Source organism: Hemiscyllium ocellatum, chromosome 43 (genome assembly GCF_020745735.1).
Source record: "Hemiscyllium ocellatum isolate sHemOce1 chromosome 43, sHemOce1.pat.X.cur, whole genome shotgun sequence".
In the NCBI taxonomy this organism is placed as follows: Eukaryota; Metazoa; Chordata; class Chondrichthyes; order Orectolobiformes; family Hemiscylliidae; genus Hemiscyllium; species Hemiscyllium ocellatum.
The window spans coordinates 29612945-29629126 of NC_083443.1; the positions used below are offsets into that span (position 1 = coordinate 29612945).

The 16182-nt window shown below is 43.3% G+C and overlaps 1 protein-coding gene and 1 non-coding gene across 2 annotated transcripts in view; one reads left to right on the plus strand and one right to left on the minus strand.

Annotated features, from left to right (window-relative positions):
- Nucleotides 1-16182, plus strand: part of spock2 (SPARC (osteonectin), cwcv and kazal like domains proteoglycan 2) — an 81423-nt gene that overhangs the window by 52175 nt on the left and 13066 nt on the right. Inside the window, exons 4-7 of the mRNA XM_060854234.1 lie at nt 3484-3589; nt 5330-5444; nt 10279-10398; nt 14154-14372. Coding sequence (XP_060710217.1) covers nt 3484-3589; nt 5330-5444; nt 10279-10398; nt 14154-14372 — 560 coding nt within the window. The remainder of the gene's footprint in view (nt 1-3483; nt 3590-5329; nt 5445-10278; nt 10399-14153; nt 14373-16182) is intronic.
- Nucleotides 14796-14868, minus strand: trnar-acg (transfer RNA arginine (anticodon ACG)). Its single transcript has one exon. It is a non-coding gene; the product is annotated as a tRNA-Arg (tRNA).

Consider the following 16182-nt stretch of genomic DNA (forward strand, 5'->3'; position numbering starts at 1 on the left):
ATGCAGAAGAAAGTCGTTCACTCAGAGAGTGGTTAGAGCATGGAATGTGCACCATAAAAGGAGTGGTTGTGGTGTTCAGACAAGCTCGATATATGTAGGTTTGGGGAGAAGGAGGAAACAGAGTGGGGAAGTGCTCAAACACTAGCATAGACTGGAAGGGCTGAAAGGCCTGTTTCTGTACTACTATTTCTAAGTGGTGATTAAGTCTGAAGCCAATGCACCTGGAGAAATTAATTTGAGCAGCTGTAACCTGTCCGAGTATTTAATGCCTATTGTAACATGTCCTATACAGAGGATCCTCACTGGTTGTTAGAGATATATTTCAGAAAAATCTGATGGATTGCAAAAGAACAACATACAGCTATTTATTTCTCATAAGAACTGTATGAATTAATTCTGACAACACACCAAAATAATGACATGGATACAAAAGAGCTGAACGAGTAATTAAAATTGTTCCCTAATAAAATCGGGCGGATATCAGAGCAACAGATAATGTGGACTCATTGCATTAGTGTTAAATATTTCTGCTGAAATGACTTTAACTCAGACTCAACATGTAACAGAACATTATTGGAAATTGAAATGAAGCTGAGTTGTCCTATCCAGGTGGCCTGCATTTCTATAAAGTAGCTGTACAGATCTAAAGCCATTGCTGATCAATCAATAATTGCTCTAGATAGGAACACAGAATTGTTAGATAAGAATGGACCAAGGTCCATCTAGTTCAGCTTCTACTGATATGTCATTTGTTCCAATGATAATGGAATTCTGATCCAATAACAACAATCAATTATTAGCAGGGCGACACGGTGGCTCAGTGGTTAGCACGGCTGCCTCACAGTGCCAGGGACCTGGGTTCGATTCCCATCTCGGGCAACTGTCTGTGTGGAGTTTGCACACTCTCCCTGTGTCTGCGTGGGTTTCCTCTGGGTGCTCCGGTTTCCTCCCACAGTCCAAAGATGTGCAGTTTAGGTGAATTGGCCATGCTAAATTGCACTGTAGTGGTAGGTGCATTAGTCAGGAGAGTGGGTTGCTCTTTGGAGGGTCGGTGTGGACTTGTTGGGCCAAAGGCCCTGTTTCCACACTGTGGGAAATCTAACCTAATCAATGAGTAAATATTCCAAGGCAATGATGGAGAACTTTGAAATCCATGAATTCACCTGTTCCTTCCAAGTACACTATACTTACTTCATGTTATGACTGACATGTATTATTCCATGGTGTTAGTTTCTGAACCTGCGTGTCACTTATGGTTAGAACCAGATAGAACGGATCAGTTTACCAACTGCCTGTTCTTTTGATTGGCCACTTACCCACTGATGGGTTGACTGAGGTGATAGGTCGAGTTAATGTTTGCCAACACCACCCCCCACTCAAACTTCCCTCTTGGTGCATAGTCTCTCAGAGGTGCAGCTCCTTGGATAAGTTCCTTGTTGTTGTTCTGGTACAACATGTTGGAAGTGAATATCTTTAGTATCTTGAGGTGACTGGAATGGGCACGCAGTTTGTCAGCGTGTATTCTCAGTGAGAACAGCAGACGATACAGAAAATCTCATCAATTGCTTTATGATTTTGTGTCCTTCACAAAAATAGTAATTCAATCTGCATCACAGAAAGAGGCCATGTGGCCCTTTGTATGTTTCTTTCATTAACTGTTCCATTATAATCCTTCTTCCCCATATCTTTTTTTTTAATCATTAATCCCATTAAAATAACGGCACAGAGTCCCTGTATCATGTTATTCTTATCTTCATAATTAAATATTAAGTACCGCCAGTTCTGCTATAGCGTGTCTTTCATTAACGTGAATGGATTGTAACGTGATTGGGTGAATAGGGAACGCTGTTTCTAAAACACAAACTCTTAAAGTGTGCATTGGCTGTAACATGAGTACATCGCTAACACTTCCAGTGTATTTGTATATTGTGGCTTCGCTCAGGAACACACTACCACATTCTGGACGAAATTACTGTACTCTAATCTCTGCCGTGTTTAGAATCCTAGACGACTACAGTGCAGAAAAAAGCCCTTCGGCCCATTGTGTCTGTGCCTGTCAAAATCAACCACCTAGCTATTCTGATCCTATTTTTCCAGTAGTTGGTCCATTACCTTGGTTTTGCAAGTGCACATAGAACATAGAACATTGCAGCGCAGTACAGGCCCTTCAGCCCTCCATTGTTTCACAGGTTGGTGCAACAATGTGAAGTCCATCTCACCTACACTGTTCCATTATCATCCAGATATTTATTCAATGACCATTTAAATCTCAGCGTTCTGATGGTTTTGGCCTCCACCACCCATACAGGCAGTGAGTTCCAGATTCCCAGCATCCTCTGGGTGACAAATCGTTTTCTTCACATCTCCTCGAAACCTTCTGTCCTTTAAGTCTGTGCCCCTTGGTCATAGAATTGTAGAATCCCTATAGTGTGGAAGCAGGCCATTTGGCCCATCGAGTCCACACTGATGCTCTGAAGAGCATCCCACCCAGATCCACACCCCTACAATATCCCCATGACCTTTCATTTCCCATGGCTAATCCAAATGGCCTGTGTATCCCTAGACACTGTGGGACAATTTAGCATGGCCAATCCAACTGTCCAGCACATCTTTGGACTGCAGGAGGAAACCGGAGCACCCAGAGGAAATCCACACAGACACGGGGAGAATCTGCAAATGCCAACCAATAACTAATTCAGCAAACATAGTTGGCAGGAGGGTCATTGATCCCTTCAACAAGGGGAAAACATTCATTACTGTCTACCTTATCTATGCCCCTCATAATTTCAGCCATGTCACCCTGCCCCAATCTCCTCTGCTCCAATTAAAACGACTCCAGTCTGTTCAATCTCTCCGCCATAATTTTAAAAACTGTCCAGCCCAGACAACATCCTGGTAAATGTCCCTCTGCAGCGCTATCATATCCCTCTAAAATGTGGATTCCAGAACTGCACACAGTACTGTAGCTGTGGCTTAACCAATGTTTAATCATCATTGCCATTGCTACTAACCACAATAAAGCTTTTAAAAATACATTCCTGATTTTCCCTCTAATAATACTGAGCTGGGTGACCTCACAATCTTTTCCATCTCGCACAGTTGAAAATTTTTATAGTTTAAAAACCACACAACATCAGGTTATAGTCCAACAGGTTGATTTGAAATCACCAAGATTTTGGAGCACTGCTCCATCATCAGGTAGCTAGTGGGGCAGGATCATAGGACACAGAATTTATAGTAAAAGATCAAGGTGTTATACAATTGATGCAATGTGTTGAACAAACCTAGATTACTGTCAATGTTTAGAATGGTTTTCATGGTTTTGAAAACCTGGACGAGAATATTCCTTATTTCCTGGAAACAGAATTGAAGGTGCTCAGTTACATAGCAGAGTTATAAAGGGCAGGTTTTTAACCTCTTTTTTTCAAGAAGGGTATACTGGTTTTTCAGATATTCCTCATTGCTAATTTCTGTTTGTTTCAGAATCAAGCAGTCTTCCCTGGGGCACGTGGAGAACACTTGCAAGCCATGCCAAGCAGATCAGGTGGAACCTGTGTGTGGCTCAGATGGTCACACCTACTCATCGCAGGTAGGACTGGTTTTCCGGAGCTCCCTGGATGGAGCGGAGTGCGCTTCCCTGGAATTCTGACAGAACGTTGTAACTTTCAAATGCTGGAAGGAGCCATGGGAAAGAGAGGCACATGGATAGCTCTGTCAATTGGCTTGATGGACCCAATGGCCATAACACCATATAATGTAGGAGTCAAAGCAGGCCATTCAGCCCATTAAGCTCTGCCATTCAATGAGATCGAGCCTGATCTGATTATCTTCAACTCCACTTTCCTGCCTTTTCCCTATAACTCTCGATTCTCTCGCTGATTAAAGATCTGTCTATCTTAATCCTTAATGACCCAGCCTGCATATCCCTCTCTGTTACAGAATTCCACAAATTCTTCCTCACCTCTGTTTTACTCTGGGATAGAATTCATTGAATCCCCTACAGTGTAGAAACAGACCATTAGACCCAACAAGTCCATACCGAGCCTCCGAAGAGTATCCAACTCAGATCCAGTCCCCTACTCTGACATTCTGTATTTGCCCCTAACCAATGCACTTAACCTCCACATCCCTGAACACTATGGGCCAATTTCCCATGGCCAATCCACCCTAAACCACACATCTTTGGACTGTGGGAGGAAACCCATGCAGACACGGGGAGAATGTGCAAACTCCACACAGACAGTCGCCCGAGGATGGAATGGGACCCGGGTCCCTGGCATTGTGAGGTAGCAGTGCTAACCATTGAGCCACCATGCTGCAGTATCCCTCTCCTGTTAGTTTTCTCTCAGATAAAGCCCCATCTCACAGAAGGAAGCCTCTTCTCCCCATCTACCTGTGAGACTCCCTATGAAGGCCCAATCCCCTCATAAGAAAATCTCTCTGTGCCTGGGATTAGCCGTGTGAACCTTTTCTGGACTGCCCCCAATGCAGGTATACCTTACCTTAGATAATGGACCCAAACCTGTTCATAGTATTTTCTGTGAGATCTGAATAGTGCCTTATATAGTTTTAGCAAAACCTGTTTTTTATCCTCCATTCCCTGTTAAATAAAGGTCAAAGTTCTACTTGCCTTCCCTATTACCCACACCATGGTAGTTGAGTGGTTAGCACTGCTGCCTCATACACAAGGGACCTGGGTTCAATTCCAGCCGCAGGTGTCTGTCTGTTTGCACATTCTTCCCATGTCTATATGGGTTTCCTCCCACAGTCCAACAATGTACAGGTTAGATGGATTGGCCATGCTAAATTGCCCGATAGTGTTCAGGGATATGCAGGCTAGGTAAATTAGCAGTGGAAAATGTGGGGTTACAGGGCTAGGATGGGGTCTGGGTCTGGATGGAATGCTCTTCAGAGGGTTTGTGCAGACTCGATGGGCCAAATGGCCTCTACCTGCAAGTAGGGATTCTATGAAGTACCACATAGTAGGCTATTGTGTCAGGGGTAGTATATTAACATGGTAACTAACAGAAGACAAGAAGGTTTGTGGCATTATTCCATTTGTGACTGTTTGTTATGGATGCTCTGGGTTTACACCATCAGTGCACTGACCCAGAATCAAAATAACTTTCTGTGAGAGAAAACTAACAAAAAGGAATTGAAAGGAATTCAAAACCATAATCGCGGTATTCCATTAATTAGCTGACAACTCTTTCCAAAGTGGGGGAATCCACAGAGTAGGTGCAGTTGAATTCATCTGTTGACTTGTTCTAACCCCGCTTCTTCCCTCCCTCTCTGTCTCTCTCTCCCTCTCAATTCTCTCTCTCCACAGTGTAAGCTGGAGCTACAGGTCTGTCTGACTGGGAAACAGCTCAACCGGCAGTGTGAAGGCAAATGTCCATGTCCAACAGAGCGCACTCCGACCTCTGACCCTGCAAGCAAGTCAGGTGAATACCAGCTGTGGGCATAGAGTTCCAATGATAGTGATGATGATCAGCTAGGCACAAATATAAACCAACCATTGCTCCAAACCTATTGCCAATAGACCCTCACTCATTGAGTCTATTCCAGATGGCAATTGATGGATTTTGAGTGGTGTGGGGAAAGTGCAGAAAAATTGAACTGGTTTAAAAAGTCAGCCATGATTGTATTGAATGGTAGAATAGGGTAAGGGGTCACATGGCCAACTCATGCTCCTATTTCTTACATTCTTAACTAATTCACCCAGGCAAATACAGGTTAGTGACAAAAAATGTGTTTGTTGATAACAAGCCAAGATTTATTTTTCTGAAAATTATACCCATATTCATTAGATTTCTGAAAGTACACTACAAAGCATATTGAGTTATAAAGAACAGACAATAAAATTCAACATGTCCTCCTGCATCATGATCCATTCTTAGATGCGTCAATCCAACTATAGTACTCATAACGTTTATAACATACGTTCTGTGTCAGGTACAAGCCTTCGATAGTGTTGTGGATAAGAGAGACCTGTAGGTTCAGGCACATAATTCTTTGAAGTTTGCATCACATGTTGACAGGGTGGTGAGGAAAATGGTTGGCATGCTTGCCTTCATTGTTCAGGCCTTTGAGTGCTGAAGTCGGGGCATCATGTTGAGGTTGTACAAGACATTGGTGAGGCCTCTTCTGGAACACTGTGTCCAGTTCTGGTTATAGGAAGGATATTAATAAGCTTGAGAGGATTCAGGAAAGATTTGTTACCGGGAATGGAAGGTTTGAGTTATAGGGAGAGGCTAGATTGGCTGAGACTATTTTCACTGGAGCGCAGGAGGTTGAGGGGTAACCTTATAGAGATTTTTCAAATCAAGAGAGGTTTGTATAAGGTAAATAGCAGATGTCTTTTCCCTAGAGTGGAGGATTTCAAGACAAAGGGTATATTTTTATTGTAAGAGGAGAAAGATTTGAAAAGGACATGAGGGGCAATTTCTTTACACTGAGGGTGGTTAGTGCGTAGAATAAACTTCCAGAGGAAGTGCTGTATTTGGGTACAGTTAAAACATTTAAAAGGTATTCGGATAAGTTCATGAATAAGAAATATTTGGAGGGATATGGGCCAGGAGCAGGTAGGTGGGACTAGTTTAATTTGGGATTATGGTTGGCATGGACTGGTTGGGCCGAATGGTCTGTTTTCATGCTGTACATCTCTATGACTATGACCTGTTGATAAATCATTTAAAATTGAAAATTACAGCAAGTGCAATAGAATTAAACTTTTCTCTATACAGCCTGTTTCATTCTGAGATCCTTCAACATAATTTTGATATTATCAGGTATAGGTTAATGGGGGTTAAATGAAAATTCAGGACAAGCAGATCATCCATGATCTTATGAATATCAGCACTAGCTCAAAGGGCTGAATGGACTACTCCAGCTGCTAATTCCATTCTTTCAATGTAACAGGTTCAAGATGTTACAAGTTCGTGGTAGCCTGTGGCTGAAAGGCTTGAGGTTGTGATCATTTCCAATTCTTTATTTCCCAAAAAGATGTTTTCTTCATAATATTTGTCCAAACAATTTACAAAACCATTTCACCTTAAATCCCATAGAATTTGCAACAGTATTCAACTTGTCCGCAATTGATGTCATTCATAAAATTAGGAACAAATTTAGGAGAACACTTCAGCTTAAATCTTATAGAATTTACAGCAACATTCAACTAATCCCCACAGTGTACAAGGGGCTGGACACGGTAGAAATACTTGGGCTGCATGCCTCACATTGTAAGTCAAGAGGATTGAAAATATATTCAGGCGTATCAATGTGGAGCATGAAAACAAAATACATCCGTTGCACTTTCACTCGTTTAAGTAGTCATTTGGTCATACAGAACCCAAGTATTGCTGTAAAAGGACACATATTCTTGATGATTACATTTGTGCACTCATCAGGACATTTTCCAAGAATACCAATTTGACGGGAGAACCAATATTCGTACTACCTGAGGGGAGAGTGCTGATTTGTTGGCATGTGAACTCTGATTGGTAGAAGGAAATTATATTAATCAATGCTGATTGACAGCTAACTGCCAAACTTTGTTTAAATTTTAACCCTGTGAGGCTGACTTTAATTGGTCAGGGCATTGACCTTAAAAATGAACTAACGAATGATTGTCATCAATAATAAAAGCAGAAATTGCTGGAAAAGCCCTCAGCAGCATGTGTGTCAAGAGAAATCAGGTCACCAGACTCAAAACGTTAACTCTGATTTCTCTGCTCAGATGCTGCCAGATCCTGCTGATCTTTTCCAGCAACTTATGTTTTTATTTCTGATTTACAGTATCTGCTGTTGTTTTGGTTTGTAATGGCTGCCATCTGTGTAGTTGAGTTGAAACAGGTGGAGTATGTGTGCATGTTCTTTCTGTCTGTGTGTTAATGTGTGTAACTTCCAAAATGCTCAAGCTCAGCTGACAATCTTCATGAGTGCAAGATTAAAAGTTTCGACCACATGTGTCCTTTTTGTAGCAATTTGCGATCTCTGATGTCTAATTTGGATTGTTGTCAGCTTCAGGCTGTATATCTGACATGAAATGCATTTTGTAAACATTAAGTTTATTGCAATCATAGCAGGTGGAACATTGTATCTGGTCTACAAACCAGCATTTCACCCTGTGACTATAACATTCAATTACCATCTCACTGTTAACAGTGACCTGACAGCATTCCCCAGCATCAGGAGCCAAATTCCTGTTTAACTATCAACACTCCATTTTTATTTCTCCTTTGTGCTTATCCGAGATCAACCTTTTGAAGAACGATGTTCGAGTCAGAAAAAAAATTTACATCTTAGTGGGACCAACAGGGTAACTCTTTTGGGAGCCAGTACAAACACGATGGGTCGAATGGCTTCGTACTGTACTGTAAAATTCTCTGATTCCATCTCGGCTACAGTTAGGCTACTGTTTAAGCTCTGTCTCTATTTATACACTTGTGTACATGGGCCTCCATGTTCCTTTATTTTTATCCACCTAAATAAACCCTAATTTTCACTTTATCCATATCTAAAAATCATTTACCCTGAGAAATAGTGGTGAATGTTTAATTATATAACTTCACATCTCACTCTAGACCCCAGGATTTGAGTACACAATTGAGGCTCGGCTTGACATTTGAATTCTGCATTTGAATAACCAATTGCATGAAATAATTACTCTGACCTCTAGTCTAGGCTTCCAGTGCTCTTCCTAATGTTGCATGATCATTGGAACAGGAGTAGGCCATTCAGCCCCCATTCAATGTTCCACCATTCAATGAGATCATGACTGATCTGTGGCCTGTCTCTGTATAGCTTCCCTTGGCCTATATCCTTTAGTACATCTGCTGAACAAAAATGTATCCATCTCAGATGTAAAATTATTGATTGATCTTGCGTCCAAAGAGCATGCGCAACAGCATTCCAAGCATCTCCCACCCTTTCTTGTGTAGAAATACTTCCTAACGTCTCTCCTGAACCATATGGCCCTAATTCTCAGACTATGTCTCCTCGTTCTATAATCTCCAACTAGTGGAAATAGTTTATCTTTACCCTGTCTTCTCCTGTTAATATCTTGAAGATTTCAATCAGGTCACCCCATCGCCTTCTAAATTCTTGAGAAAACAGACCTAATTTGTATAATCTCATAAAGTAACCCCAGAAATCCAGATATCATTGTTGCAACTTAGGTTGCACTGCCTTCTAGGCCGATATCTCCTTCCTAAAGTGTGGTGCCCAGATAAATCTAATGTCCCCGGTCATTAATTGTGTAATCCATAACTCTGGATTTGTCATTTGCCAATTGGTGCACCAAGAATTAGTGCAAATATTTTTTGAACTCTTCTTAAATCCCGTATTAAAACGTGGACATGGAAATTGGTAACACTAAACAAGAGTCACTCCATCTAATCTGTCTATCATTATCCTGGGATTTGTGCGATGTAGATGATTGGAGTGCCTAATCGCTATCCATGAGCCTGCAATAGATTTAGACATGGAATCATAGAATCTCTACAGTGTGGAAATAGGCCATTTGGCCCAACAAGTCCACACTGACCCTCCGAAGATTAACCCACCCAAACTCATTCACCTACCCTATTACTCTACATTTTGTGGGTGGCACGGTGGCACAGTGGTTAGCACTGCTGCCTCACAGCGCCAGAGATCTGGGTTCAATTCCCACCTTAGGCGACTGTGTGGAATTTGCACATTCTCTGTGTAGGTTTCCTCCGGTTTCCTCCCACAGTCCGAAAGATGTGCAGGTTAGGTGAATTGGCCATGCTAAATTGCCCGTAGTGTTAGGTGTAGGGGAATGGGTCTGGGTGGGTTGCAATGTGGACATGTTGGGCCGAAGGGCCTGTTTCCACACAGTAAGTAATCTAACCTTACCCCTGACTAATGCACCTAACCTACACATCCCTGAACATGGCCAACTCACCTAACCTGCACATGAAATGGGAGGGACAGAGAGCAAGGGAGCTCGAGATAGCGCAGAGGTGAAGCCTTGTTTTTGGTCCATTTTAAAAGATGTTCATTTTCATTGCCTTTGGTTGAGTTCAGATCTGTTGTATAGCAGTTGATCCAAGGGCTTGTTTCTCCTTGCCGCCTAAATGTTTAATTTCGACTCTCACAGATTTATTGTTCTTCTCGGGCATACTTCACTGACAGCGCATCATCTCTTTCGCTAACAGTTTAAGGGTTCAAATTTCGCACCCCCATGTCAGAGTATTGATAATGCTACCCACTCCACAAGTAATTGCATCATTGGCTCTCTCCTTTCCTCTCCAGCTGACTGCACCGGCCAGGATCTGGCAGATCTCGGTGATCGACTCAGGGACTGGTTCCAGTTGCTGCGTGAAAATGCGAAACAGAACAGCTCAGGGAGACCTGGGAGCAGTGCGTCCAGTGGTAAGCTTCAGAGAGATTCTCCCAGCAGCTAGAACAGGCTGCACTCAGAGCAAGACATTGACTGGTACAAATTGCACCTACCATCATAGGCAATGTGCCATGGACCAGACCCCGCCTCAAAATATTTTAAGAAGCCTAGAGCCTGACATTATCTTATTTTAAAGGCAATTGTACTGTTCCCGATGCGATCTGGCTGGTCAAACTATTTGATGTTAAGAAAAACAATTTATTTAAACACTGCGGTTATAAAGAAAGAGGAATTTAGACTAACTTAACTCTTTCGGACACTTAACAGAATAATACATACAGTAACAATTACTAATTAACTGTTCCAATATTGTAACATCCCATAATCACACCCTTTGGCAAAAAGGAAAGGTCAGAGGGAGTCACAGCCAATAGACATTCACTGAAGCTTCCGATTCTGTCGAGACGCCAACTGCTCCTGTCTAAAGCTGAACTGAAAACTAAAAACAAACTCGAGAGCCTGGTCTGTGAGAGCTGGCCATGCCCACCCAGGCTGCTTCTATTGTTCCAACCTTTTTAAAAAAAACTGCAAGGACTCTTGCAGTAAACTGCAACTGCTGTTTACTCAAGTGGTCTTCAGTAACTGGCTCTGCCCTTCTGCCTGAATAATGTGTTGCTGGAAAAGCGCAGCAGGTCAAGCAGCATCAAAGGAATAGTAGAATCAACGTTTCGGTACAAATCGGGACAACTCACGTAACACCAGGTTATAGTCCAGCAGGTTTAATTGGAAGTACTAGCATTCAGTGCGTCGCTCCTTCATCAGGTGGTTCATCACAGCTAACTGATGCAGGAGCAGCGCTCCGAAAGCTATAACCTGGTGTTGTGTGATTTGTAACTTTGTGCACCCCAGTCCAACACTGTACAGATGATACCAGACCACTTTTCCCGAAACACATTTTCAGCTCTGATCTCCAGCATCTGCAGTCCTCACTTTCTGCTCCTCTGCCTTCCAACCTCTCTTTTTAAAAAAAGGACAAAATAACCTCTTAAGATTCCCATATGGTGGTAATGTCACTGGATTAGTAACCTGGTGCTAATGCTCATTCCTGATGAAGGGCTTATGCCTGAAATGTCAATTCTCCTGCTCCTCGGATACTGCCTGACTGGCTGTGCTTTTCCAGCACCACATTTTTCGACTCTGATCTCCAGCATCTGCCGTCCTCACTATCTCCTAATACTCTGGGGGTATGGGCTCAAATACTGATATAGCATTTGGATTTAAATTCAATTTGGGAAAATATGGACTTGAACAACAGGTCGTTGGTTGTTGTACAAACCCGTCCTGTTCACCAATGTCCTTGAGGGTAGGAAATCTGTTGCCCTTCATTGATCAAAATCAAAGTACCGTGCGTGCTGGAAATCTGGAGTAAAACATAAAGTGCAGGAAAACTCAGCAGGTCTGTTATCATCTGTACAGAGAGAAACAGAATTAATGTTTCTGCTCCTGTGTGACTCTTCAGACTTAAAACATTCATTCTGTTTCTCTCTCCATCAGTGTAGCCGGAGCTGGTGAGCTTCTCCAGCACTTTCTGTTTGTATTTCAGTCTTCCATGTCTGATCTGGTCAATGTGTGACTCTTGACCCACAGCGATTCTTAACTGCCCTCTGAAGTGACCTGGGAAGCCTCTTGGTTCAGGAACAATTAGAGGTGGACAACAAATGCTGGCCTCACGTCCCATGAGAGAATAGAAGAAAACCAACAAGAGACATATTAATGTTACTGCATGGTTACAACACACAGTAGCTCTATGGGTGCTGGTATCAGGCTAGAATGCATTGTACCTAAGCTTGAATTGTACTTATACTGTTGTGGAAAACACACAACAGCTTTTTCTTTCCTTTTACATGGTTGTTTGACAGGGTAGGTTTAAGGTGATTTTTAACTAGTGTGACATTCGGAGAATAAAGTGTTTAGGAATTAGACTGCCCTTCCTGAGAATGTGGTGGATAGCAATTCAATAATAGCCCCTAAAAGGGAATTGCAGTAATGGTTAAAGGAGAGATAAGCAGTGCAGTGATAGTGGGAACAGGAGGAGCGGTGGGACTAACTGCTTTGTTTGATGCCAGTGTTGGACTGGGGTGTACAAAGCAACAAATCACACAACACCAGGCTATAGTCCAACAGGTTTAATTGGAAGCACTAGCTTTCAGAGCACTGCTCCTTCATCAGTTAGCTGTGATGAGCCACCTGATGAAGGAGTGACGCTCCGAAAGCTAGTGCTTCCAATTAAACCTGTTGGACTATAACCTGGTGTTGTGTGATTTGTTGCTTTGTTTGACGAAGTTAATTTATTTGGTTAATTTGGAAGCACTAGCTTACAGATTGCTGCTCCTTCATCAGGTAGGTCCTTCATTCAGCTACCTGATGAAGGAGCAGTGCTCTGAAAGCTAGTACTTCCACATAAACCTGTTGGACTATAATTGGGTGTATGATTTATATCTTTGTCCATCCCAGTCCAACACCGGCGCCTCCATATTTTGTTTGACAGAGCCAATGAAGAATATAAGACTATTCTGTGATGTCTTCAATGATTCTAGGATGTCACCTAGACAGGGGAGAAAACGTCTGCAACACAAATTCCCAGCTCAGCGAACAGAACCACAACAACTATTCTATAACGCCATGGACTCGTAAATTTCACTAAGATCTTTATCCATGATGTGGAGGTGCTGGTGTTGGACTGGGGTGGACAAAGTCAGAAGTCACGTGGCACCAGCTTATAGTCCAACAGATTTATTTGCAATCACGAGCTTTCAGCGTGCTGCCCCTTCATCAGGGTGAAGTGGTGACAAAGGGACAGTGCTCTGAAAGCTTGGGATTGCAAATAAACCTGTTGGACTATAACCTGGTGTCATGTGACTTCTGACTTTGTCCACCCCAGTCCAACACCGACACCTCCACCTGGTGTGGTGCGACTTAAGATCTTTAGAGTAAGGGGGGGGAGAGGATTGTAACATGGAATTCAAGAACATTTCACCAATTACATTCCAAATTTTGGACTGGGTTTGACTTGGTCTGTCTCCACATTGATGTACCATTTCTCAAGCCCGTCCAAGGAAATGCAGCCCTCAATCCAAAGGAACCCTTAAAAAGACCATCCGGCCATTCATCCAATTGTGGGATCTTATTATGCACAGCATGACTACTATATTCACTAATGTGTGCATCTTGCACCTCTGTACTAGATAGGATTTGGTCTTGGCACAGTAAAATCCCCACTATAGGCTGAAGTCTAGCCAATTGAGAGAGTCCAAGTCAACCTAGACATTTCAGTGTATTCTCTCAGAGAATGTTTCTGCTGGGAAATGGCCTAATGGTATTACCGCTGGGCTATTCATCCAAAGAGCCAGGGAATGTTCCATGGATTTGGGTTTGAATCCTGCCTCAGCAGTTGGTGGAACTTGGATTCAGTGAAATTCTGGAAGTAAGAGTCTAATGGTGATCATGAATCATTTGTCAGGAAAAACCCTTCTGGTTCACGAATATCCCTTGGGGAAAGATACTACTGTCCTCCCCTAATCTCTGACTCCAGACCCACAGCAATGGGGTTAACTCTTAACTACCATCTTGGCAATTAGGCAATAAATGTTGGCACTGCCAGTGGCACCCTCATCCCATGAATGAAGTAAAATAGTGTCTTGGTTTACCTAAGGATTTGCTTCATTTCTTAGCCATAACTAGCTTCTTTCTAAGTCATAATCTCTGTTTTTTTTTCTCTCTGGTAAAGTGTTGGATAAGAATATGGTGGCCAGCTGCAGGGATTCAGTCGGTTGGATGTTTTCCAAGCTGGATACGGATGTGGACCTGTTCCTGGATGAGGCAGAGCTTGCAGCCATCAATCTGGACAAATATGAAGTCTGCGTGAGACCCTTCTTCAACTCCTGCGACACCTACAGAGACGGACATGTTTCCATGGCTGAATGGTGTTTCTGCTTCTGGAGGGAAAGTAGGTGTTGCCGTGATACTAATGTCAGTGTTGGTAGCTGGACCATTCCTTCACTAGTCAACGTCCACCCAATGTTTTATGAAATGTGCCCAAATTCAACTGGATGATTAGATTACTTACAATGTGGAAACAGGCCCTTCGGCCCAACAAGTCCACACCGACCCGCCGAAGCGCAACCCACCCATACCCCTACATTTACCCCTTACCTAACACTACGGGCAATTTAGCATGGCCAATTCACCTGACCCCGCACATCTTTGGATTGTGGGAGGAAACCGGAGCACCCGGAGGAAACCCACGCAGACACGGGGAGAACGTGCAAACTCCACACAGACAGTCGCCTGAGGCGGGAATTGAACTCAGGTCCCTGGTGCTGTGAGGCAGCAGTGCTAACCACTGTGCCACCGTGCCGCCCAAAGTACTCGAGCCAGCCAGGAGTCGAACCTAGAATCTTCTGATCCGTAGTCAGACGCGTTATCCATTGCGCCACTGGCCCACTACAACAAGACGAACCCTGTTTCAGCAGTAACACAGTTTCAGTTTTCATTGTATTGAACTGAATCATTTCCTCTTGCTGCCTCTCCCCCTCTCCTTTCATAACCGCCCCCACACGTTTTGTGCCAGTCTCTCCGCTGATTTCTTCCAGTTGATGTTTTAGAATCATAGAATCCCTGTCGGCTGGAGGCAGGCCTTTCAGCCCATCAAGTTCACACCAACCCTCCAAAGTGCATCACCACACAAACCCCATCCCCTGCATTTCCCATGGCTAACCCATCTAGCCTGTACATCCCTGGACGCTATGGGCAATTTAGCATGGCCAAACCACCCTAATGTGTACATCTTTGGGCTGTGGGAGGACACTGGAATACCTAGACGGTACCCACTGTTGTGGACCAGTCCAGACCCCTCAAAACTTTCAGGAAAGTAGCCCAGACCCTAACTTTGCTAATTCTTTTAAACAGGTGGAGTGATTGCAGCTGGTGAAACTACTTAGTTTTAAACTAAACAATTTATTTACAAGATTACCAAATGAAACACAAACAAAGGAGAACAGAATGTAGAATAACTTAACCTACCTGAAAACCCAACAAATTTTCCCAACTTAGTGATGCTGTTCCAAATGCTTGCAACCTTCCTCATAAACACCCCTTGGCACAAAAGGTAAGATCAAACACAGGGTCTTACAAGAGAGATGTCAGAGAGAGAGAGGATCGACCTGCATGGACCTGCTTGGGTCCAGCAGCTTCACAACTGCCTGCTTGTTCAAACCAAACCAAACCAGAGAAAAGCTGAGCTGGCAGAACTGGCCACTCCCCTTCCATTGTTCCAGTGTTTTTTATTCAAAACTCGAAAGCCCTTTTCCTGAGGCAGTATCTGTTAACTATAATCAAATGGCCCTAAAACCCTTCAAAACCTTGACTTTTGGGAATCGCTGCTTTTCCGACCTCTCTGAAAAAGAAGCCAAGGACAGTATATTCTTGTTAAAGGAGCAGCGCTGTCACACCACGGGGAAAATAGCAAACTTCCCCTGAGGCTGGAATCAAACCTGGGTCCCTGGCACTGTGAGGCAGCACTGAGTCACTGTGCCAGTCTTTTCTGAATTTTCAATCTGGTGGCTATTTTCCCAGTTCTGCCCCCTTGTCCATCTCCAGTTTTAGTCATTCCACCACTGTTCAGCTCACTGGACTCTAAGCTGTGGAATGCCTGTCTGTACCTTCCTGACTCACTTAGAAACATCGAAAATAGAGAAAGGGGTAGGCCATTCGTACCTGGTCAGCTCTCCCTCCCTCCCTCCCCTCCTGAAAACCAA